General features: G+C 34.7%; 1 protein-coding gene across 2 annotated transcripts in view; it reads left to right on the top strand.

Moving 5' to 3' along the window:
* Positions 1 to 26,413, top strand: part of HDAC9 (histone deacetylase 9) — a 945,763-nt gene that overhangs the window by 710,181 nt on the left and 209,169 nt on the right. For both annotated transcript variants that reach the window (XM_032759782.2, XM_032759765.2), the window contains one exon: positions 357 to 464. In XM_032759782.2, the coding sequence (XP_032615673.1) occupies positions 357 to 464 (108 nt within the window). The remainder of the gene's footprint in view (positions 1 to 356; positions 465 to 26,413) is intronic.

Raw genomic sequence — 26,413 nt, 5'->3', positions numbered from 1 at the left:
GCCTGGTTTCTAGCAGGCCTGTAACTAAGCCAGATCCGGCCTATGTAATGCTGTTTGTAATGAGAAATCTAAACAGGGAATGGCAGTGAGGCATGGCAGGAATGTGTTTCCATTGGAGAAGTCAGTGTAGAGAAAAAGTATAAGCAAAGCCATGTCCAGAAGGCCTTTTCAGCTGGCCAAGACGGAAGACTAATGTTATTGTACATAGGCTGTTACCCTGCCAGCCCTTCCTAACAGATTTGCTTTCTCTCTCTGTCCCTCTTCCCCCACGACCTCTTCCCCTTTTACCCCTTTCATCTCTTCCTTCTCTTTTGCTTTCTTCTTCTGTCTTCGGACTCTGCTGACTGTTTGCTCAGGTGGACAGTGACACCATTTGGAATGAGCTGCACTCGTCCGGTGCTGCACGCATGGCTGTTGGCTGTGTCATCGAGCTGGCTTCCAAAGTGGCCTCAGGAGAGCTGAAGGTGAGGTCTGGGTTGCATTAAGTGTGGGAAATCCAGAGAAGAAACTGAAACAGAGATGTTGTTGTGTGGGAATTGTGGGGAGTGTGGTGTGGTAATAAAAGGAAGGGCAGAAGGAAAAGGGTAGAGATGGCCACTAAGGTGTGATAATAGCTCATCTGAAGGCAGGGAGTAGCTCATCCTGCTCGCAGGGCCTTCTTCTCCCTGAGAACACTCTGCAGTCAGGGCCCACCGGTGTGCATTTAAGAGCATAGAGATAATAAGCAAAGCTATGTTTCAGGTTAAAAATATCTTTAGTATATACATATCTGTCATGCCATCCTGAAATTCTCTTTTGAGGCACTTTTAAAAATATGATTACTGAGAAGTGTGTATAAGCTCAGAATACCACCCAAAGAGAGTGAGGCAGAGAAAGGTAAATACCAGACGGGAAGGATTGGGAGGAAGAAGGAAATTGTTGATTAGAAGGGTAATGATCCAGAGTGTGTTTTTCCATGAAAGAACTTAAAAAATGAGCTATGCTTTATTGTTCTTTTCTTTTTATGGTCTCTTCTTTTCTACATCATATGAAAAGAACAATGTCCAAACCCCAGCGTTTCCCAGTCTAAACAATTTATAAAAGCCAGAGACCTGACAGACGTTGACATTTTATTTGGTATTTTAACAGTGCTATTTAAAGGTATGCCATGTGCGTCTTGAATGCAGTTACCCCAATAAACTTTGTTGGTGCTAACACGGCCTTTTAATGCACTAGTTCACACACTTCATGACGCAATCTGGGTGGTGATTGATTCGGTATTTTTAGCAATTGTGGGGCTTAGGGAAATATATTATGACCAATAACATATGCACTGTGAGTTTTGTTAAACCAAGATAAAATGTAATTAGGATTACTTTTCTTTATGTCTAGTGAATTTTTATTCAATTACATGGGACTCTTCCAGTTGTGATTAAAAATGTAGTGTAGAAATGTGCACTTCACAATGCAACGTTTGTCCAAGAAGTCTTTAACTCTTTAAAGAGTCAGAGCCTACGGAAATATAATTTTGATAGGGTAAGCTCTATTTAAAAAGTAGATGTGCCTGTATATATTTGACATAAGTAGTATTAGGACATTGCTCATCTCAGGGGATATATGGGGTCATTAATGTGGTGTTTACTCTTCAGTCTTTACCTTTGAAAATGAGCAAATAAAAAGAGGAAAGGAATCAGCCTGTGGAGAGGTTTTGGCTCTCCCCCAGTAGAACTTGAGGAAAAATTCTTCCTATTTGAGTACTTGTGTTGTACTTGCACTACTGCAATACATTAACACTTTAAAAGAAAATTAGAACATCTTATTTTAAAAAGAATCCAAATAGCAGAAATCAGCTAGGCCACAATATTATAATTTTAAAGATTATGCTGGCACAGCTCTTTGATAACAAAGATAATTATTATGTTAGCTTTCACAATTTCTAATTGTTTTAAGTTTGTGTAAGTTTAAGCAATAATTCAGAAACCTTCTCAAGTAGAATGCCCACATGTTTCAGTCATCAGAAGCATCATTATTAGCTTCACTGTGTGCAGAATTGCCAAATATATGCATGAAGATAGTTGAATAAAAACATAATTCCATGTTTGGAAGTTATCCATTTAAAATAGCCAGTTACAAATAATGTGTCAACAACACATAGTATGGGCATGCTGACCACCAGCTGTAGTAACATCAGGTATTTATATTAAGAACAAGGATTGGTACAAATGTCTTCTCTTCCTCTGGTTAAGGAATCAGCAGGCATGGTTTAAAAAGAAAAGAAAACAATGAAAAAAAAGAAAAGCCAGCCTAAGAATCAAGAAATGTTAGTCCAGGTTCCGCCACTTAAATGGTGTGTCATTTGTGGCAAATCTGTAACTTTTCTGGGGCTCAATTTCTTGTTCTGCACAATCATCTAGGTGGAATTGATAATATTGAAGGTCATCCATGGCACTGGCATTTTGAGCTATTTGCAAATGAAAAGTGGATATGAATCTCAATTATACACACTATGGCATACCCAGCAGTAGATATTCTGAAATTTCAATTTGCTTTGATGAACATTCCAGATTGTGCAGCTGGGTTATCTTTCTGATTGCCAAGTCCATTGTAAAAGTCCAAGATAGACAGAATCATAACAGAGGCACTGGTACTATGCTGACAGGTCAAGAGACTGAAGCCCTGGGTTGCTAATAATTTGGAAAAGCCTACAGAGATGCCATGGGGAAAGAGTAGAACTCACAGATGATTTGGAGCCATAGTAAAGAACACGTGTAACTGAGGTAGACAGCCATGTTTGTGGACCGCTATTCAACAACCACAAAGACTACCCAGTGCCTACTTGTCCCAGACTCAAATATGATGGGGCTGATATACCTGTAGGCCAGGAGCATTATTACTCATGGTTTGTGGATTCGATTCATTCAGAACTTGGAAGAAAATAGGGAAGCTTATTCAAGGACACTGGTAAGTAATAAGAAACGTGAAAAGAAAAGACTTGAGCATTTTGTTATTCATTTTTCTGCATCTACATTCAGTTCTCACATATTCTATCCTATTCTCCCAGTAAATCAACATTTAATTAAATAACATTGGCATGTTATGATACCACATTGTATGAGATTGCACTAATTTTTCTTGGAAAATAGAATAAAATTAAGAGCTTTATTTGAAATATGACGGGCCTGGATATAGTGTGGAAATGAGAGATGAGAGCTAGCTAGAGGAGGTCTCTGAGTTCGTAGAGGATGAGGACCTAAAAGATAAGAAATGTGCACAAAAAAAGAAAATGCCAGAAAAAATTGTGTGACTTGGAAATTTTGTTTGATGCTGAACTTGACCATGGCTAACCTCCTAACTTTTGATAGGTCCTTTCCTTTCTTCCCCCAGGGGATATTGATGAGCTGAAGGAATTAGAAGAATGAACCAGGCACAGGGGGTGGGTTTCATGTTAATGCTTAAATAGAACATGTGCAGCAAACTATATCAGCAAATTGGTATATTTTTTGGCACAGCATAGACCTGCTCAGTGGAGCTCAGTGAAAATCATGGGGACTTTCAGGCTTTCCAAGTTTTTAAACAATACACTTTTAAAAATACGTAGGAAGGAATTCCTCAAATTTACAGATATTCAAATTGGCTATTTCTCAGATTCTATTACAAAGGAACAAAAATATTCTGAAATTGTTGGCATGTTTGGTATATTGGAAATCATAATTGGAAGAACAATTATCTCAAAATGGTTTTATTGTTTTATAGGACATTTTAGAAAGTATGTCAAAGACATGGAAATAGCTCTAAAAGGTGAACATTTTGTAATCATAAATAAAAAAGGATTCATATTTATTGAAATTTAATATAAAAGTTCGCTTTGATGTTCTTTTGACAATGCTACCATGTCTTCATAAAATAGTCAAAATTGCTTTTAGCTTCTGGATATATTTATCAAAACAAACAAAAACAAAAAAATCCTAAACACCTGGTTATCTGAGTGATGGATGAATTTGAGTGTATACTGAATGAATATGAGTTTGAGTGTGTATTATGATGTCATGTTGCTAATAATAACTGCTACTCATTGAGTGCCTTCTATAGGCAGCCAGTTTATATGTAATTTACTATTTTTCTCACAATGTACCCTTGAAGTAAGTACAGGATACTGACTCAAAGACATTAAGTAACCTTTTAAGATCCTGTAGATAGGTTAATAAATAATAAAATATGTAAATCTGATAATCCTCTATTTTCTTTCAACCACTCTATCAGGACATTCTTTTACAGATAGCACAAATATACATTTTAAAAAGGGGCTAAAACTATTTTAAGTAAGCAAAATTTTATCTTTTTTATTACTATAAAACATTTGACACATACAAAAAGACAAGAAGTTACATTCTTACCTAACAAACACCATAATAAAATAAATACCCACGAACTCCTCGTCCAATTTAAGAATTGAACTTTGCTCACAATATTAAAATTCTCTCAGTACTTATCTCATTCCTATATTTTAAAAATAGATAGTCATTAATCTATTATATTTTTTTAAATTATGGCCCTGCGCAGTGGTTCATGCCTATAATCTCAGCACTTTGGGAGGCTGAGGCGGGTGGATCACTTGAGGTCCAGTGTTCAAGACCAGCCTGGCCAACATGGCAAAACCCTGTGCTCACTAAAAATACAAAAAATTAGCCAGGTATGGTGGCAGGCGCCTGTAATCCCAGCTATGTGGGAGGCTGAGACATGAGAATCGCTTGAACCCAGGAGGCAGTTACAGTGAGCCGAGATTGCACTGCTGCACTCCAGCCTGGGTGACAGAGTAAGACTCCGTCTCAGAAAAAAAAAAAAAAAAAAAAAAAAAAAAATTTCCTTTCGTCTTGTTAATAGCTTTAAACATGTTTTTTCTTTATAAAAATGGAAACTTATCGAATATATTCTTCTTCAGCATGTTTCCCCTACAAGGTATATTATGAGGATTTATCCATGTGGATATATATATATATATATATATATGATTAATTCATTTTCCTTGCTATAAAATATTCCCTTTGCACCATAATTTATATATTTATTCTTCTGCAGGACATTGTAGTTGTTTCCAGGTTTTTGTTTTTTTGAATAATGCTATATGAACACCCTTGAACATGGCTGCTCTTTCACTAGAGTATAACAAAGAGTTAAACAGTCAGCTCCTAGGCTACTCTCACAATAAATTTCAGGAGGTAATGCTAAGTGGAATTCCAAAGTCATTTTACCACAATGACATCAGCAAAGTGTCAGTCTAAGCGTTCAAAAATTCTTTTCTCCATAAAAACAATGTTAAAACGGGCAAAATGTGTCAGGATGAAATTTTTCGAAACTCAGGAAAGTAACCAAAGTCTTCCAACAACTCAGGAAGCATGTTTCAAAAAACAAACCAGCTGAATCTTGGTGAGAACAGAGAGATTTGTGGTGTTTTAACTCATCGTATTTCCATCTTCCCCTTTCTAGGTCCATGGTAGCCTTACCAAATCACAGCCTGCATTCTTAGCATAAACTAGTAACCTGGCAACCTCTGACAGGGAGATAAGGGAGTGGATAATGGAATTGGAACTCCTTCAAAGCCTCAATCCTAGAGAATTGTTATTATTTGACCTGTCCAGTGCTTCCCTGCATAACTTACTTGCAAGGCTTTATTTGGCCTCATGAGGTTTTCACATAATGTGAAAGCCTTTTTCTTAGAAGTATTTGTTGTGAAAAATTAGTGGCAATCGCTTAACTTTATGGCTGCTTGAGGTGGTGGATAACAATGGGGCAAACAATAGGTTAGCCAAAAGCATCAAAGAAAAAACTGAGGAATGTGCATAAGTCTATGAAAAGCCACATCAGATTCCTAAGGATCTAGAAAGCCACATGTATGATAGGGCTATATATATACTCAGGTTTGTGTTCCTACTCAGGAAAGACCTGAAAATGCCCTAAGCTCTTATCTCAAGCTGATTTTGAGGCCCTGTTCAAACAGGAAGTGAAGGTCCAGGTGGAGTTGTCAGCTGCCTGGCTAAATATTTAAAATGTGCCCTAACACACACACACACATACACACACACACACACACACACAGAGCCCCTCGGCAAAGGCTGGGGGAGTACTGGTTTTAAGCATTAAAAGAAATATATTTATCCAATCATTGACTGACCACTAAGCTAACAATGCAAAGACTTCAGTAGCATATAAAACATAGAACACAGATTTTACACAACTATTTCAGAAAAGTCACTAAGAAAATGACAATAACAAAAGGAACAACAACAAATCCTGGAAAGAGGTGAGAATATGATTTCTAGTTTTGCCATACTGTTTTGTTTAAAATGTCCAGTTTTCCACAGAAATGTTTGAGACAAGCAAAGAAACAAGAAAGAATGCCCCACACAGAGGAAAAACAAATCAGTCAATAATAACTGTCCCTGAGTTAGCTCAGTTGTCAGACTTACTAGACAAAAACTTTAAGCTAGATATTTTTAATAATTTAAAGAAGTAAGTTAAGCCATGTCTAAAGATTGTATGAGGATGTATTACTCTATAAACAGAATATTAATAAAGACACAGACATTGTTAAAATAAAAGAACCAAAGAAAATTCTGGATTTGAAAGCTACAATAACAAATGAAAAATTTACTAGAGGGGCATAGTAGAAATGTGAGCAGGCAGATGAAAATGTCAGCAAACCTGAAGATACCTAGTCTGAAGACCAGGAAGAAAAGAGAATGAAGAAAAATGAACAGAGTTTCAAAGGCCCGTAGGACATGATCAAATGTACCAACATATGCATAATAAGTTTCAGAGAAGAAAAGAGAAAGGGGAAGAAAGAATATTTGAAGAAATTATGGCTGAATATTTCCCAAATTCAATAAAAACATTAATCTACATATTCATGAAGCTCAGTGTGCTCCAACTAGGATAAACTCAGAGATCCATACCTAGACACACCATAATGAAACCATTGAAATCCAATGATGAGTAAAAAATCTTAAAAACAGCAAAAGAGAAGCAACTCATCACCTCTAAAAATCCTCAATAAAATCAACAACTTATGTCTCATCATAAACCATGTAGGCCAGAAGGCAGTGGGATGACATCATCAAAGTGCTGAAAGAAAAAGACCATCAATCAAGTATTCTATGTCCAGCAAATCTGTCCTTCAAAAATGATGGTGAATTTAATACATGCTCTGTTTTACCCCATTAGTCCATTCACCTATCTCTGAATTAGTACCACATACTACTCATTAACTTCAACTTTATAAGAGGTCTTGACTATCTGATAGGAAAAATTTTTTCACTTTCTTATTCTTCCTCACTAGATCTTGACATTTTTCTTAAATGTATAGTTTAAACTCACCTTGTCATTTTGCATGAAACGTTCCATGAGAGGTTTTTTTTTTGCATTGAATCTACAGATGAGTTTGACGAGAATTAACATTTTTAGACGATTGACTCTATTTGTTTCTGAGCATATGTTTACATTTATTTATACTTTCTTTGAAGTTTCTTAATCAAGTTTTATATTTCTTCTTGGGCAAGGCATGGTGGTGCATGCCTGTAATCCCAGCACTTAAGGAGGCTGAAGTGGGTGGATTACTTGAGCTCAGGAGTTTGAGATCTGCCTGGACAATATGGCAAAACCCTGTCTCTACAAAAAATACAAAAATTAGCCAGGTGGGGTGGCATGTACCTGTTGTCCCAGCTACTCAGGATGCTGAGATGGGAGGATTGCTTGAGCCAGGGAAGTCAAAGCTGCAGTGAGCCAAGATCATGCCATCTCATTCCAACCTGGAAGACAGAGTGAGGCCTTGTTTCAAAATAATAATAATAATAATAATTTCTCCAAAGACAAAAAATATGTATATGTAGGTAATTCATGTTTTTGAAAAGAATTTTAGTGGCATCTTATTACAATTACATTCTCTGTTCTGATGTACAAAGGGGCTGTTTATTTTTTGCTCATTGTACATCAGTATTATTGCAAAACTAGTAATAATTTATAAGTCATTTGGGGTTTCTTTCTAATATCATCTGCAAATAATGACAGTTTTATTTCTTTTTTTCCAATAATTATGCCATTTTAAATTTTGTATTTCCTTATTACATGGGCTAAAATCTCTGATATAATGCTGAAGACAATTGATCATGGTGAGTATTCTTGTGTCTTTCTAGATTATCTGTTTCACCATTAAATGTTATGTTTACTACAGGCTATTGTAAATATTTTATATTTTGTGGAAGAAATTGCCTTTCATTTCTACTTTTCTAAGAATTTTTTCTCCTGTGAAAGAATTTTACATTGTGTGAAATGTTTTATAGGTGGCTATTGGTATTATGAAGTGAATTGTATTTAATTTATTAATGTGATGTTATATTAATTAAATATTAAAAATTTTTGTATTCTTGAGATAAATCTACCTTGGTTATGATTTATTATCATTGTTATACATTTTCACATTTGGTTTGCTAATAATATTTTGGTTGGAATTTTTGCATATATGTTCATTACTGAAATTGGTCTGTAATTCTTATAAAGACCCATCAATCTAGTGCATCAGGGCTTCATAAAGTGAATTTGAGACTGTCTCTATATTTCTCTACTTTAGAGTAATAGTTCGGTAAAATTGGGAAATTTGTTTTTTCAGTGTTTGGTAAAACTTTCCTATAAAGTCATAGAGCCTTGTTATTTAGGAAGATTTGTAACTACTGATTCAAATTCTTTCATTATTATGAAACTATTTGGAATTTGTATTTCTTTTTGAGTCAATTTAGGAGTGTTGTATTTTTTCTTGACATTTACGTATTGGAGCTAAATTTTCAAAATTACTCATATGAATCTGTTCATAATATCCTCTTTTAACACTTTAATGTTTGCAGGAGCTTTAGCAATATATCTTTTTCATTATCATATTGCTTATCTTTCCTCTTTTTCTTGATCAATTCTGTCAGAAGTTTGACAATTTTCTAATTCCTGTAGAGCAAACTTTGGCCTTTGTAGATGTCATATATTTTATGAATTTCTTCCATTTTTATTATTTGTTTTATTTGGGGGGAGGCCATATATTTCTTTTAATAATTTCTTAAAGTATTTAGCTCATTATTTTTCAACCTGTAGTCTTTTCTACTTATTAGAGCTGTAAATTTTTCTTTAAGTACTATTTGAGTTACATGCTAACTGTTTTCTCTAAAGAATTCTCGAGAGTTTAGTTTTTAAAATGTTTTATTTCCATTATCTCCTTTTTTGAGCCATTAGTGTATTAAATGTGTATTTTTAAATTTCCAAACGTATGATTGTTTTAGTCACAATTTTTGTTATTGACTCAATTTAAATATAAGATATTCATAAAATTTGGTCTGTATCATACTAGTTCTTGGAAGTTTATGAGACCCACTTTATTGACTAGTGTTCTTGCTATTTGTAAAGTGTTCTTTGTGTGCTTGTATAGAATTGGCATCCACATATTATTGAGTGTAATATTTTATATGTCCATTAGCACAAACTTATTAATTATTTTGTTAAAATAGTCCATATTTGTCTGCAGGATTTTTGCAGGATTCTATAAGGGCTATTTAAAAATGTGGTGTTAAAGTTTCTAAATATCATGATAGATTTTTTATTTATCTTTATGGAACTGTTAATTTTTGCTTTAGATATTTAAAAACTCCGTTATTAGGTACAGCAAAATTAAGACTATTATATGCTTATAAATCCTTTATTAATATTTAATAATTATCTTAAGTAAATATTTTTATCCTCAATTATATTTATGATATTAATATAGCAAAAACAGCTTTTTTTCTTTTCTAGTATTTTCCTGGTTTATTATTTACCATTCCTTTACTTTCAGACTTTCTCTTTATTACATACTAGGTCTATCTCTTATAAATTGCGTTTCAGGATTTGTTTTCTAATATGACTGTGTATTTTAATTGGGGAGTTCAATTCACTTATATGTGTTATGATTTATAATATACTGAAACATATCTCTATCATCTTATTTTGTTTTTTCTTTTTGTTCCATTATTGGTTTGTCCCCTTACTTTCACCCACCCCTTGCTTTATTTTTAATTGAATTAGTTTATTTTTTCTCTATGTGACCTCTTTTTTCAGAAAATGCATACTTTTTTTCTATTATTTTAGTAATTACCTTTAAAAATTTAACCTATTTATAAAACATCCTAAACTTCACTATCTTTTTATTCCCACCAACAATACAAGAACTTTATGTTGTCTTTCTATTTTAAAGCAATAGTCATGTCCTAACTTATATGCTTAGGACTTTAGTTGTATTTATAAAAGAATAACATCACTGATGAGGTATGATTGTACTGTTTTAACCATCAGTGTTTCTCTATACTTGCCCGCTATTTACCATTTTTCTTATCACCATTTATCATTGTATCTGAAACCTCTGTTCTGGGATTGTTTTCTTTCTTCCAGGACATTTTTTTGGATTTTCCTTACTGACGGTTTCTCAGTTTTTATTTTTCTATGATGTCTTTTACCCTCATTCTTGAAAGACAGCTTTGCTAAGTACACAGTTCAAAGTTGACGGTTTCTCTCAGCACTTTGAATTTCTTCTATGCTTTTCTGGCTTCCAATTTTGATGAGGAAAAATCAGCTGATAGTCTGATGATCATTTCTTGTAGATTTTCTATTTTTTTTCTCTTGGATTTCTTTTAATGTCTTCTTTTTGGCTTCATTATACTGTATCTTGCTTACCATGTATTTTTAGTGGATTTCACTCAGTCAAGTTGTTTAAAATACATATGTATTAGGAAAATCAAAATTTAATGCAGCCAGTCAATGATAATTTGTGATATGTGCCTTGCAATAGACTGCAAGCAACCTTGCTGATTTCAATGATCAATGATTAATTTATTTTAAAAAAACATGTTTCAAGTACCTATCATATGCCAGAAACTACTATAAATACTGAAAATACTGTGGTGATCCAGACAGGGAAATTAGGTTTCCTACTGAAGAACAATGATAAAGAGATAAACAAATAGACATATGATACAAGTTCATGTGAAAATGTGTTATGGATAAAAGTAAAGGATGAAAGAGAGCTAGAGGAAGACTGAGCAAGAAGGCTAGCTCTGTTAGCTTATCAGAAAGGCTTTACTGATAAGGAGAGATCTGTGCTGAGTGAAGTAAGGGAAGAATTATGTAGATATGTGGGGAAAGAATATTCCACATAGGAAGAAAAGCAAATACAGAAGCTCTCTCAGGGTGGGGCAAGTAAGTACGTCTTGACATGTTTAAGAAACTTCAAGGCCTGAGCGTCTGAAAGTGAGTGATCTGCAGGAGATGAGGTTAGAGAGATAGTCAAGGGCTACATGATGGGATGCATGTGCACATCCACACACACATACACACAAACACGCTGTGGTGCATACACACATGTATGCATATGTAAATAATATTAAAAATGAAGAGTCTATTTCTAATAGCTAGGGCATAAGGATAGCGATGGTGGTAAGTGCTGATTGTGAATAAGGAAAGCTGCATTGCATTTCATATACATTTTGCTACCCATTTGGCGTTTCTTAAAATGTTATATTGCTGTCTACCCTAAAATGGTTCAACAAATAAGGTATGCATTGAAATACTTGAGTTGACTCCAATTATGACCAAATCCTAAACTGTGGACAATGGATATTTACCATGCGTACTATATACTGCTTCAGTGAATCCCTTAAAACAGCCAAAGAAGACTGCAATTATCGTACCTAATCCAGGTCGTATTACAAAAGACTAGAGAACATAGATGTGATTGATGGAAGATTCTTTTCTTTTCTTTTTTATTGAGACATGGTCTCACTCTGTCACCCAGGCTGGTGTGCAGTGGCGTAACCTCTGCTCACTGCAACCTCTGCTTCACAGGCTCAAGTGATTCTCCAGCCTCAGCCCCCTGAGTAGCTGGGACTACAGGTGCCCGCCATCACGCCTGGCTAATTTTTTGTGTTTTCCAAGAGATGGTGTTTTGCCATGTTGCCCAGGCTGGTCTTGAACTCCTGAGCTCAAAAAGATCTGCCTGCCTCGGCCTCCCAAAGTGCTGGGATTACAGGCATGAGCCACTGCGCCTGGCCCAATGGAAGATTCTTAAAAGGAATTTAAATATTCTGACTATCCTGCTCAGTTCCCTTCCTAAGCTTTGATCCCACTTAAACTAAATGTGCGAGAGAAGAGGAAGGACAGGAAGGAAATCACTCATGTCCACAAACAGGAGGAGTAGCTTTTCAGTCTTTAACTTGTTGCATGTTGAGCTGTAAGAATTTGTAGGTTCACTTTAGACTGTTACCAGAGTGAGGTAGGATGTTCACTAGAAGGCCTGATAAATGTGTCAGGAGTTTGAGAGCTTATGTAAAGATAGAGGAATACTCAGGCTTGTCACCTGGAGAAGAGATAAGTGGAGAGCTGGCTGAACGTGCCCATGTGGCTAGGTCCAAGAGAGAGAAGTGAGCAGCTGCACAGATGCAAAAACTGTTGGTGGGGCAAGGATTTTTCCCCCTGTGGGCCAGTGGACACTGGGCAGAAGCCAATTTTAATCGTTATGAAAGGATTTCACCAACAATGTTTGCCTGCAAGGGAAAAGCCACCAGTAGAATGAGACTGGAGGCATGTGAAAGAGCTGATGAAGGCCTGCAAGGTCAGCCAGTGAGTACATGACCCATCTCAGTGAACTTAGCAGATACAGGTCACTGACAGTGGACCTGAGACTGTTCCCATTCATAAGGAGCAGCGTTTGGATGTCTGCTGTGACTGAAGGCCTTTGAAGAACCCAGAGAGATCATCAACTTGCACTGCTAATCCAAAGTCTTTATGATTTTTCCTTCTTCCCAGTCTCCAGAGGTGTAGGATCTGTAAAGTAAGCAGGAAGGGAGTGGAGTAAGAAGGAAAAAGTATACACTATAAATTATATAGCCTCCCCTCCCCAACACACACAGATGTACACATCGCATTTGCCCACTGCTGGTCCCTGATTCCGTGGGTCAGCGGAGGAGTGGGGGAAGCCTCAAATAAAATATGACATTAAAGTTTTCAATGAGGCCGAACTGGACTTTTTAACATCTAAAAATGAGACTATTTCTACAGTAAAAGTAACCTGAAAAGCTGTGGAATACATCAGATAAAAACTAAAGAAAGACTAGGGCTTGGAGAAAAATAATCCCGCTTCCATTTCACCCCATTCAATATATCAGTGTATTATTAACTTTCTATTGCTGCTATAACAAATTACCCCAAATTTAGTGGCTTAAAACAATGCAAATTTATTCTTTTCAGTCCTGGAAGTCTTTTGACAGGACTCAATGGGCCAAATCAAGATGTCAGCAGGACTACATTCCTTCCTTATTCAGGGGTTGGCAGAATTCCTTTCCTTGTGGTTGTAAGACTTGGGTCTCCATTTTCTTGCTAGCTGTCAGCTGCAGGCTGCCCTTAGCTCCTAGAGTACTCTCCCCATTATTTGTACTTCTACATCTCAGAGCCAACAAGATGGCATGGAATCCTTCTCATGTTGTCTTTTTTCTAACTCCGTCTGTCATTATGTCTCTCTGTGACCATGGTTGGAAAAGGTTCTATGCTTTTAAGGATGCATGTAATTGCCGGGCGCGGTGGCTCACGCTTGTAACCCCAGCACTTTGGGAGGCCGAGGGGGGCGGATCACGATGTCAGGAGATCGAGACCACGGTGAAACCCCGTCTCTACTAAAAATACAAAAAATTAGCCGGGCGTGGTGGCGGGCGCCTGTAGTCCCAGCTACTCGGAGAGGCTGAGGCAGGAGAATGGCGTGAACCCGGGAGGCGGAGCTTGCAGTGAGCCGAGATCGCGCCACTGCACTCCAGCCTGGGCGACAGAGCGAGACTCCGTCTCAAAAAAAAAAAAAAAAAGGATGCATGTAATTATGATATTAGCTGTGCTCTTAGATGGTCTTCATTATATGAAAATACACTTATTGTATACCTAATTTGTTGGGAATTTTTGTCATGAAAGGATGCTGAATTTTGTCAAATGCTTTTTCTGCATCTATTGAGAGGATCATATGAGTTTATCCTTCATCCTGTTACTGTGTTATATCACGTTTATTGATTTGCATATGTTGAAACAACCTTGCAACTTAGGGATAAATCCCACTTTATCATGATGTGCTTTGAATTTGGTTTGCTAGTATTTTGATTTTTACATCCATGTTCATCAGGGATATTGGCCTGTAGTTTTCTTTTTTTGCAGTCTCCCGGCCTGGTTTTGGTATCAGAGTAATGCTTGCCTCATAAAATTATTTAGAAATGCTCCCTTCTTTTTAATTTTTGAAAGGGTTTGAGAAGTATTAGCATTGATTCTTTAAATGTTTGGTAGAATTTACCAATGAAGCTTTTTGGTCCTGGGTTTTACTTTGTTGGGATTTTTAAATTTTTGATTCAATCTCCTTGCTATTGCCTTCTTCAGATTTTCTGTTTCTTCATGAAGACTGTTTCTCAGCAGGCTATATGTGGCTAGGAATTTATCTGTGTCTGTAGGTTATCCAATTTTTGACATATAGTTATTCATAGTCTCTTATGATCCTTTTTATTTCTGTGGTATCAGTTGTTAAGTCTCCTTGTTCAATTCTGATTTTATTTGAGTCTGATATCTTTTTTTATTAGTTAATCTAGTCGAAGGATTATCCATTTCATTCATCTTGTCTGAAACCATTTTGTTGACCTTTTCTAATTTTTAATGTTTTTGTTTCATTTATTTCTGCTGTAATCTTTATTATTTCCTTCTTTCAGCTAACTTTGGGCTTAGTTTACTCTTCTTTTTTTAGTTATTTGTAAAGGTTTGTTGTTTATTTGAGATCTTACTTTTTTAGTACTATAGGCATTTATTGCTATAAACTTCTTTCCTAGAACTGCTTTTGCTTTATCCCTTGTTTTGGCATATTGTGTGTTCATTTTCATTTAGATTAATTTTTTATTTCTGTTTGTTTTCTTATTTGACCCATTGGTTTCCCAGAAATATGTTGCTTAATTTTCACATATTTGTGAATTTTCCAATTTTCCTCTGGTTATTGATTCCTAGTTTCATACTATTGTGGTCAGAAAAGATACTTGGTGTGATTTCAGTCTTCATAAATCTGTTAAGACTTGTTTTGTGACCTAATGTGTAATCTGTCCTGGAGAATGTTCTGTGTGCACTTGAGGAGAATGTGTATTCTGCTGCTGCTAGATGGAATGTTCTGCATCTGTCTTTTATGTCCATTTGATCTGTGGTGTTTTTCAAGTCCACTGTTTTCTTATTGATTCTTTTTTTGTGGATGATCTATTCTGTAAGATCAGTAACAAGATAATCTTGCTACTTCTTGAGATCATGTTTGGAGATTCTAGCAGGGAAGTGCAGCTACTTGTATACCCTTGATCGAAGAATGTTACTCCTCTACTGAGGAATGTCATCTTCTTCAACTAAGTGCTCAGCTTCAGGAGAAAAGCACGCGAAGCAGTGAAGGAGGAAGGGGATCTCTGCATAGCCAGTGATTTGCCAAATCAATCCTGGTGATCAGTGAGTTGACAGATGTTGCAGTCAGATTGCTTTCACATACCAATCTTTCTATTTCTATCCAACATTGTACTGGAAGCCTAGTTAGAGAAATTAGACAAGAAAAAGAAACAAAAGGCATCCAAATTAGAAAGAAAGTAGTAAATTGTCTCTGTTTGAAGACGACATGGTTTTATGTATAGAAAACCCTAAAGACTCAACCAAAACACTGTTAGAACTAATAAATTCAGGAAAGTTATAGGATACAAATCACCATGCAAAAATCAGTAGTATTTCACTATACTAACAATGAACTGTCCAAAAAAAATCCCAATTACAATAGCTACAGAAAATACTTAGAAAAAAAATTAAATCAAGGAGATAAAAAATTTGCATACTGAAAACTGCAAAACATTGATGAGAGAAATTTTGAAAGACTTGAATAAATGGAACGATATCCCATGTTCATGGACTGGAAGAATTAACATTGGTAAAATATACAAGATAATCTATGGATTCAATTCAATCCCTATCAAAATTTCAATGACATTTTTCACAGAAAGAGAAAAAAAATCCTAAAATTCATATGGAACCAAAAAAACCCTGAATAGCCAAAGCAATATTAACCAAAAACAAAACAAAACAAAAAACCCAAAAAACAAAACAAACAACAACAACAACAAAAACAAAGATGGAGACATCACACTTCTTGATTTCAAATTCTGTGGCAGAGCTATAATAATCAAAACAGTATGATCCTGGCATAAAAATGAACATATAGACCAATGGAATAGAATAGAGAGCCCAGCAATAAAATCCACCTAAATATGGTTAGTTAATCTTCAATAAGGGCATCAAGAATACAAAATGGGGAAAGGATAATCTCTTCAACAAATGAATTGGGAAAACTGGATATCTACATGGAATAATATAAAATTGGATCCTCAGTTTATACTATAGACCAAATTTAACTCAAAATCTATTAAAATCCTAAACATAAGACGTGAAACTATAAAACTACTTGAGGAAAACTTAGGGAAACCCTCCTTAACAGGGTCTTGGCAATGATATTTTGGTTATACACAAAAAGCACAGGCAACAAAAGCAAAAGTTGACAAAGGGATTATATTAAACTGAAAAGCTTCTGCAGAGCAAACAATCGACAAAATTAAAAGGCAACCTGTGTAATGGGAGAAAATAGTTAAAAACCATATATATGATAAGAGGTTAGTGTCCACATTGTATAAGAAATTCATACAACTCAATGGCAAAAACAAAAACAAAATAACCTAATGAAAAGGCATGAAAAGAATGTTAATAAACATTTCTTAAAGAAGATATACAGACATATATCTGGCCAGATAAAAGAAGGCGTGTATCTGGTCAACAGATACATGAAAAGATATTCACCATCACTAATTATCAGGGAAATGTAAATGAAAATGAAAATGATGTACCTCACACCTGTTAGGATGGCTATAATTAAAAACAAAACACAAGTGTTAGCAAAAATGTGGAGAAAAGGGAACGATGTTACACTGTTAATGGGAATCTAAATTGGAAATTTATCATTATGGAAAACAGTATGGAATTTCCACAAAATATTAAAAATAGAACTGCCATATGATCCAGAATCCAACTTCTGAATATTCATACAGAGGAACTGAAATCAGGATCTTCAAGTGTCATCTGCCTTCTCAAGCTCATTGAAGCATTACTCACAATAGCCAAAATACGGAAAAAAACCTAAATGTGCATTAGCAGATGAACTACAAATAAAATATAGCCTATACATACAATGGAATCTTATTTGGCCTTTACAAAGAAGGAAATTTTGCCATTTTCAACAACGCAAATGTTCCTGGAAGACAATACGTTAAGTGAAATAATCCAGACACTTACATGTGGGTTCTAAAATAGTTGAGCTCATAGAAACAGGGGGTTGCCAGAAACTGCAGGGAGAAGGAAATGGAGAGGTTATGAAATTAAAAACAACAACAATAACAAAAAACAAACAAAGAAAGGAAAACACAAGATTTTATTGAGCTCATGTGCATAATTCAGAGTATTCTTCCCATCTCAAAGTCTTTAATCTCAATCACATCTGCAAAGTCTTCTTTGCTATTTAAGGTAACATTCACAGATTCTGGGAATTAGTATGTGGACACCTTTGGGGAACTATTCTGCCTACCACAACCAGTTACCCAAGATTCAAGGTCGATTTCTTCTTCAATATTCTCACTGTGTATGGCTATAGGCAGTTTAACAATCCATTGATATTTTTCAGAAATCGATGATATCATTTATTTTTAAATTAAGGTGTAATGTACACTGAATAGAACACACAGATTTTCATAAAACACACATAATGTCTTTTGACAAATGTCTATACCTGATTATCACCACAAATTATAAAATATTTAAATCTCCCCAGAAAGTTCCTTCATGTCCCTGGTAGTAGACCTAGATCATAGGCAAACACTGATCTTTTTTTTCATCATAATCTATTTGTTCCTGTTATAGAACTTTATATAAATGGCAGTATAGAGTACGTGGTCTTTTCTATGTGGCTTCTTTCACTTAACAAAATGTTTATGTGATACATCCATGCTCTTGCATGGGAGTTTGTTAACTTTTATTGCTGAGAAGTATTGTATGAACACGAACTAATTTGTTGATTCATTCCAGTTTTGGGCTATGATGAAAAAAACTGCTATAAAGAAACTTTTCCAAATCTGTTTTTGGACATATATTTTTATTTCATATGGGTAAATGACTATCAGAGAAAACAATGTTACAGCCTAACTGTGTGTGTATTTTATAAGAAAATGACAAACTAGTTTCCAAAGTAATTACCACTTTATTTTTGGAATCTGTAATGTCAACTTTCTTATTCCTGAGAGTGGTAATTTGTGTCTATATATTTTTTTGCCTTATCAGTCTGGCTAGAAGTTTATCAATTTTATTGATCTTCTACCAGCCTTTAGTTTTGTTAATATTCATTACTTTTTTCCTCTTTCCTATTTCACTGACTTCATCATTATTATTTCTTTTTTTTCTCCAGACAGTGTGTTTTATTTGCTCTTATTTTTCTAGTTTTCAAAGTGGAAGCTGAGGTCATAGATTTCAGATTTTTCTTATTTTCCAATACAGCATTTATTGCTATAAATTTCCCTCTAAATACAGCTTTATCTACATTCTGTAAATTTTGCTATGTTATATTTTCATTTTCATTTGTCTGATTTTCTCTTTGAGTTCTTTTTTGACACATGAGTTATTTTAAAGTATATTATTTAGTGTCTGATTTCTTGGGCATTTTTTCAGATATCTCTCTTTAATGGATATGTAATTTAATTCCACTGAGGTCAGAAAACATTTTTTGTATGGCTTTAATTCTTTTACATTTATTGATATTTATAATGGTATCATTTTTTATCTCTTCCTACAATTTGTATTATTTTATTGTATATTTACTTTTATGCATATGTAGATTCTCACATTTAATTATTATTAATTTTCTTAAAAAGTTGAAAAATTTTAAACAAGTTTAAATGTTGGTATATGTTTATATGTGTTTGTGCTATGTGTTTGTGGGTGTGTGTGCAAGAGAGAGAGAGAGAAGGAGAGAGTAAAGGAAAGAAAGGGAGAGGGAGAGGGAGAGAGAGCAAGAGAGAGAGACAGAATATGTGCATAGTCATCCCTTGATATTCACAGGGGATTGGTTTTAGAACCCCCCCTTAAATAGCTCAAATCCCTTACATGAAATGTTGTGATATACACATGTAGCTTATGCAATCCTCCATATATTTTGTCATCTCTAGATTATTTATAATACTTAATATAATGTAAATGTCAGGTAAATAGTTGTTATGCTGTGTTTTCTATTTGTACTTTTAAATGTTATATTGTTGCTTTTTTAGTTTTTCTAAATCTGTTTTATCTGCAGTTGGTATAATCCACAGATACAGAACCCATGGATACAAGGGTCAACAGTATATGTATAAAATAAAGATAATTTATGCAATATCTTTTATATTTGCTCACATATTTAACCTTTCTAGTGTTCTGTATTCATTTGAGTCGATCCAGGTTTCCATCTGGTGTCATTTCCTTTCAATCTGAAGTATTTCTTTCAACACCCCTTGCACCACTGTTCTGCTAGCAACAAATTCTCTCATCTTTTGTTTATAAGAAAATATTTTTATTTCCTTTAATCTTTGGTTAATATTATCATTTGATATATAAAACTATGTTGACAGTTATTTCACACTCTAAAGATATATTTTCAATGTCATTTTTTTATTTTTGTCTTTCCTTTTTTTGAAAATTAGAAATCAGCTGTCATGCTTGTTGTTGAAAAGATGTATTTTTTTTCTCTGGTTCTTTTTAAGATTCTTTATATAGTTTAATGATTAGGTAGATTTCCTCTTTTTTTCTGGTTGAAGTACATTGAGCTTAATGTGTGGCTTGCTGTTTTTAATAACAATTGGAGAACTTTTAGCTAATATTTGTTCAAATACACTTTTCTGCCGCATTTTTTTATGTCCTGTTTCTGAGGGTCCTATTACATGTTTATTTCATCACTTCGGTATGGCCTACTGGACATTGAAGGCTCTGTTCATTTTCTTGAGTCTCATTTTCTTCTTTGTACTTTTGTTTTTCTTGCCTTATCTTTAAATTCTTTGTCCTTGACCTCTGTTATGTTCAACCTGCTGCTAATATCATCCAAAAAATTTTTCATTTCACACATTGTACTATTTACTTCTAGGATTCCCATTTAGTTCTTTTTTACACTTTCCAGTTCTCTTTTGAAATTGTCACTTCACCATTATATTCATCTTTTCCTATAGATTATTTGACATGCTTATAATTATTTTCAGATTTTTGTCTTATACTTCTGAGTCATTTGTGAGTCTGTTTCTATTATCTTATTTTTCACTTGATTACGAGTCTCTTTTTTATGCTTCTTTGCCTGTCTTGTAATATTTGATCATATTCTAGGCATTGTGTTAAAGAAAAAGAAACAGTGGAGGCTTAAAAGAGCTTGTTTCTTTGGAGTTTAATTCTTTTAAAAGTTTCTTTGTGAAGTTATTCAATTATTTAAAGGAAAACATGCTTCTCTGGGGCTTCTTTGGTTATCTATTGTTACTTTGGCAGACTGAAGGTTTTGTGCATCCTTCTTCTTCCTAGTCAGGTGTGGATCTCCAAAACAGATTAATATTTGAGAGGGTGTTGAAGCTCTTTGTTGTTTCCAATTTTATGGTCATACTCATAAAGGACAAAGTCAAGTGATGACAACAGTGGCACACTGATTTATTTATCTATTTATTTCTTCAACTTAAATGGAGGAAAGGACAAATACGTTAGTAAATACTTTCTGCACATCCACTGCTGAAAAGCTACCTAAATATCTGAGAAAGGAATAAATCTTGGCAGTTATACATTTACTTTGTGGGAAACTGCCTTGTTTTCAACCTTCTTGCCTCCTGTTGTACTAGTGCTCCAACTCTTTCTGAAAGCTTAAGTTAGCCAAATTATGGACTGATTTACAACTCTGAAAAGTTGCAAACAAATAAACACTTAAAAACTTTGGGTGAAGTAAAAGGTGAGTCTACCTATTACTAAGATTTTTTGTTCAGGTACCAAGCTCTGTCAGTTAGTTGTCTGGTCTATGGTGTTCCCACACCACAGTCCATTTCCTTCTAGGATTTTAGTCCCTTGGTCTGCATTTCTGAAAACTAAAATTTCAGTTTCTCATTTGTAGTTTTAACTGCCTGCTTTATGGTAATTGGATCTGCCTATTTCCAGCCTCTTCATCTGGCTCTTGGCTTCAGACTGTTGGGATTTCATTACTTATATATGCTTTAGCTTATACTGACTAAAAATTGCTGCATCTTTCTTCAGACTCTACATCATTCCCTGCTCTAAACCTTGTTGAGCTTTTCTCAGTACCTGACACCTACTTTACACTTTTAAACAAAGTCCTGATATTTTAAAAATAATATAAATGGGAAAGAATGGTTCCTGAAATAAATTACAGTCTTTAGCATTTACTTACAAGTTTTTCTACTGCTATATTTTTACCTGAATATTTAAAATATAGAACAAATAACTAATGTAAAATAAAAAATATCTTCTAAATAATTAATGTTTGTTTTTATCTTTGATAGTATTAAATTTGATATCTGTTGGCTTATGTATATTGCAGATGGTTCCTTGCTTTTTTGTTTCAATCTCTGCAAAAGACATTGTTTGGCTTTTTTGATACCAGTGTTCAAATTGTACATATCATACACACTTGGAGAACATTAGTATTTTTCACCTCTGTAACTTTATATGGCAGTAAATTTCATTCACATGTGCCTGCTCACCCCCCACCCCAACTTGCTATAAAGTGAAAAGGTTGGTCAATTGCTTTGGTGTTCTTTATATACAATGCTATTATGTACCTAATGCCACATAATTTAATTTCTTTGGTCAAAATTTGTATTCAATTGCCTAGTTTTTACCAAATTGATCAAATTTACTTGTTGGTAGCTATTCTTCTAGTGTATAGCCATGGAAAATTCGAGTTTAATGCAGGAAGAACATTTCCAATTAGAATAATATAGTCAAAACTAAAATCATCTATCCAAAGAACCTAGACATTTTGATAATACTTATGCAATGTACATTGCAATTAGTTACTCTTCAAATTTTTGAAATTTTATAAATCTGATTGAAAATGTTTATAGGTAACGAATGATGGTGAAAATATTAGTATTACTGTTGAGTGAAGGCACATCTATTGTAGTAAAATATAAGACAAAGAGATATTACTATGGGGCATTCGTTGATACAGTCTTTATAGCCCAGTATAATCTTTGTTCAAGTCATGATTATTACTATTATTGTGTGTTATGATCTCCAAAAAGGCTATGAACATCTGTCTTAAAAAATAGTGTCTTAAAAAGAAAAACAAATATTCTTCTTCCCTAATTTATTTTATTTTTGAAGTTTTGCATACTTGGGCCATATTTATATGACGAAAAATATCTGATTTTGTTTTTTGATCAATGTGATCCAAAAATCAGTCATGTTTCAAAAAATTTGGCCAATTGAATTGTTGGGCCTTGTGTCAAATAAAACCACTGCTTGATAAACTAAACAAATTGCTTTCAATGGGTTATTATTGCCTTACCAAGACCACATCCTGATGATTTCCCCTCTCACAAGACTTTCTTCATAGTGGATCCATTGTTATTATTTTCATAAAAGGCTCAACTTAAATTACATGTAGTAGAAGCGCCATCATCAGAGGCCCTGTCTCCTTCCTACCAGAAGCCTGGTTTTTCATGAATTCATTTAGTCCTATCTGTAGCCCCAGTTTTGACAGGCTGAAGGCCGCAGGCATGATGGGCCGCAGATGCCAGGCTTCTTTAGAACTGTTTTCCAGTGCTGTCAACAAACTCCCTCCTTCCAGATTCTTTACAGAGCAGGGCTGGCAGCTGTGCATAGGCTTTGGGATCCACCATCCAGTTACATTTCTAGTGCTGGGCTCTTGTTCTCCTAGCTCCCTTGAGCTGGCTCAAAGAAACAAAATGGTATTCCCATATGTCCCTTACTGTTTTCTTGGCAAATATCCCTACTTCTCTTAATCTCCCAGATTCCAGCATGTGAGAGACAAATTTTCTTTGTGAAAATTCCCTCCCTCAAAGGCTGCAGATTAATAGCATTGATTCTAAAGCAAACTGTCTTTTTATAAGGTCTTTTTTAAGGCTGAAGTTAGCTGGGTTTAGGGGCTATATTAGCATATTCCGAAATATTATGCATATGGTAAACCATAGCAATACAATACAAAGGCAATCCAAATAAATGAGCTTTATTTACTAATCTGAATGTCAATACCAATAGTTCAGATATGAAGAGATGCCTATTGACTGAATGATCCTCTTTCCCTTTCTCATAAAGGTTTATGTGTTAAGGCAAAACAACTATCTACAATCTTTAGTAGACATATGCATTTATTTTTACTTCCAAATAAAGCTTAATTCCAATAAATTGAAGTTAAGAAGGAAGCATTCAACTTTCATATTATTGTTGCCATAATATAAATCATGTGGAACTATTTTTCATCACAGAGATTAGTGTAGCTAAAGAGGAAGACTTTAGAACACATCAAGGATCCATAGTTACTATTGAACAGGAACTTTGAATGTGAGCTAGTATAGGCATATTGAATAAATGATGAACTGTATCATATTCATACTGGTTAATTTGAGATTGCCAGTTATTTAACAGGATATTAACATTATAGGTATACCTGAGCCATTTCTGAAAAGAGGAATCTGAGCCAATTGTTGCACAAGCTCTTACAAGGTCAACAAAACCAAGGGAGGTGACGCAGGAGGAAAGACTTCGTTTTCTCTCTCTGTTCCTAAATTGGTTTCTGGTCATCTAAATCCCCAATCCATTACCAGAGAGTGAGAGCAGGGGAAGGCAGTATTCATTCATTCCAATTTACATACACGATCTAACTCAACAATTTTTAACATACCAGTGACATCAACAAAGACACTGTGTTTAATTTCCACTGAAAAATGTTCAGTTTCTTTAGACAAAAAAAAAAAAAAAACGGAATCCCATATCACTATGTTAAGTGTAATCAACAGCATTTTGATGGGGAAGCAGTCACATATAAATGACCTATCAGAGGTATTCCACAAGGACCTAAAGAATTTTGATTGTATTTTTTTGGGCCCTATTCAACTTTACCTGAATAAAAGGGGGAAAATCCTTATAAATAAACTGCTTAATATAGGTGAGAAGTTTTTTTTGTTTTTTTTGTTTGTTTGTTTTGTTTTTTTGAAATGGAGTCTCGCTCTGTCGCCCAAGCTGGAGTACAGTGGCGCGATTTCGGCTCACTGCAAGCTCCGCCTCCCGGGTTCACGCCGTTCTTCTGCCTCAGCTTCCTGAGTAGCTGGGACTACAGGCGCCCGCCAACACGCCCGGCTAATTTTTTGTGTTTTTAGTAGAGATGGGTTTCACCTTGTTAGCCAGGATGGTCTTGATCTCCTGACCTCGTGATCCGCCCGCCTCGGCCTCCCAAAGTGCTGGGATTACAGGCATGAGCCACCGCTCTCGGCCGAGAAGTATCATTTATATTGTAAAGCCTGTTACAACAAATATCATTACACACTCACTCCCCAAAACAAAAACAACCAAAAAAACCCAAAGAGGGTTCAACCAATAACACAAATGCCTGAAGCAGTGATTTTCCAAAACAAAATTTTAGTGTAATAGGAGAACATTTGGATCTTTTTTCCAGTTAAATCTTTCAAAAGCATTATGTCCTGACCATGTTTCTGATTTCTTGACCTCTGTACAACTTAATATAAAAAATCAGAAGTTTATTGCTGTAAATATTTTTAAATATGTTAAACTAGCTAATGTATGCCTTATTTTCATTACTCTTTTGTTCTGTCATCAGGTAAGAGACTTGTACACGTGGCAAGCAAGGTGATCAGGAGGTTAGAAAGGGCACTTGCTAGCAAACCTATTTTTGAGGGAGAAAAACTGTACTATCCCAGCATAGTCATAGAAACTGCAGGTTCTGGCTGCTTTCAACACTTCTTTTCTAAAAGACCCAAATTGCCTATGCACAAATATATTTAATAATTATAGTTATCATTAAGTAGCAAAGTAGATTAAATATCCTCATTCTTCTTAAAAAATAAAAACAAAAACCTCAACCTACATTTATGTAAAAAATGCTTCTTAAAGTCATTTTCAAAATTGATAATGCATCGATACGAATTTGGGTAGCTGAAATTTTGGCTTCCAGTGAAATAGTTCACACACATAAAACATTGCATGCGAATTTTGAATTCAGCAAATGTATTGGAAGTAGTAATTCAACCATCACATCTTCACTTGGAAATACATGCTGTAGAATTTTTCCATACTGTGCTTGCTTTTGATACATATTATTTTACTGAGCGTTGATACTTTCGGACATTTAGAAGTACTTTAGTGCTGATACTTAAGCATTGGGAGGTAATTACTGAGCTCTAAATTACCAGTACATTCAAAGAGAAATTTTAAAAACAGAATCCCAATCAGCTGGTCTGATATGCTCAATTAGTTTTTGGATAGTAGGCAGTTATATTATACATAAAACATTTTTCTCTGTATGATTTTTTATTTTGTTATAGTTTCCTAAAATAGTTATATTTATAAAACTTAAGTAAAATTCTAGTATTTGATCAACTACTTCCAACAAAGAAACACAATCATCTCATCTCTTGTCAGTTTATAAATGTCACATAGACTTACTATTCTCTGCACTGCAGCTATACCTTTACCAAGAATAAATATATAAAAATTAGTAAGTAGCTAGCAGGACTGCTGGGTATCAAAGGTAGTATTAATTGAAGCTCTGGCTCATTGCTTAATGTTTGTTAAAGTCTGAATCATCTTGACTTTTTTGTTCTGCATTCTGTATTTATTGGCTGATTCTGGTACACGATGTGTTCTTACTCTCATCAGTGGAGATTTGACCCTTATTTTTCATGATTTTGAAGCCTAAATTACTCCATCTAGGTTGGAATTGTAGCAGTTCTTACCATCCAAATACTAACTATTTGGCTATGGGGATGTTAGGGAAATGAAAATATACATTTCTGTTGCCCATGGGACAATCTTAATGAATGCAGCAAGTAAAATGATCATATTAATTTGCACTTTCTTATTTTCTGTACCCATCATTGCCATAGCAATAGACTTAGTTTATGTGAAATTAAAAAAAAAAATGTTTAGCCAGGCACAGTGGCTCATGCCTGTAATCCCAGCACTTTAGGAGACTGAGGTGGGTGGATCACTTGAAGTCAGGAGTTCAAGACCAGCCTGGCCAACATGGCAAAAC

Source organism: Hylobates moloch, unplaced genomic scaffold (assembly GCF_009828535.3).
Source record: "Hylobates moloch isolate HMO894 unplaced genomic scaffold, HMol_V3 SCAFFOLD_1, whole genome shotgun sequence".
Lineage (NCBI taxonomy): Eukaryota > Metazoa > Chordata > Mammalia > Primates > Hylobatidae > Hylobates > Hylobates moloch.
This window is presented reverse-complemented; position numbering and strand designations above follow the sequence as displayed.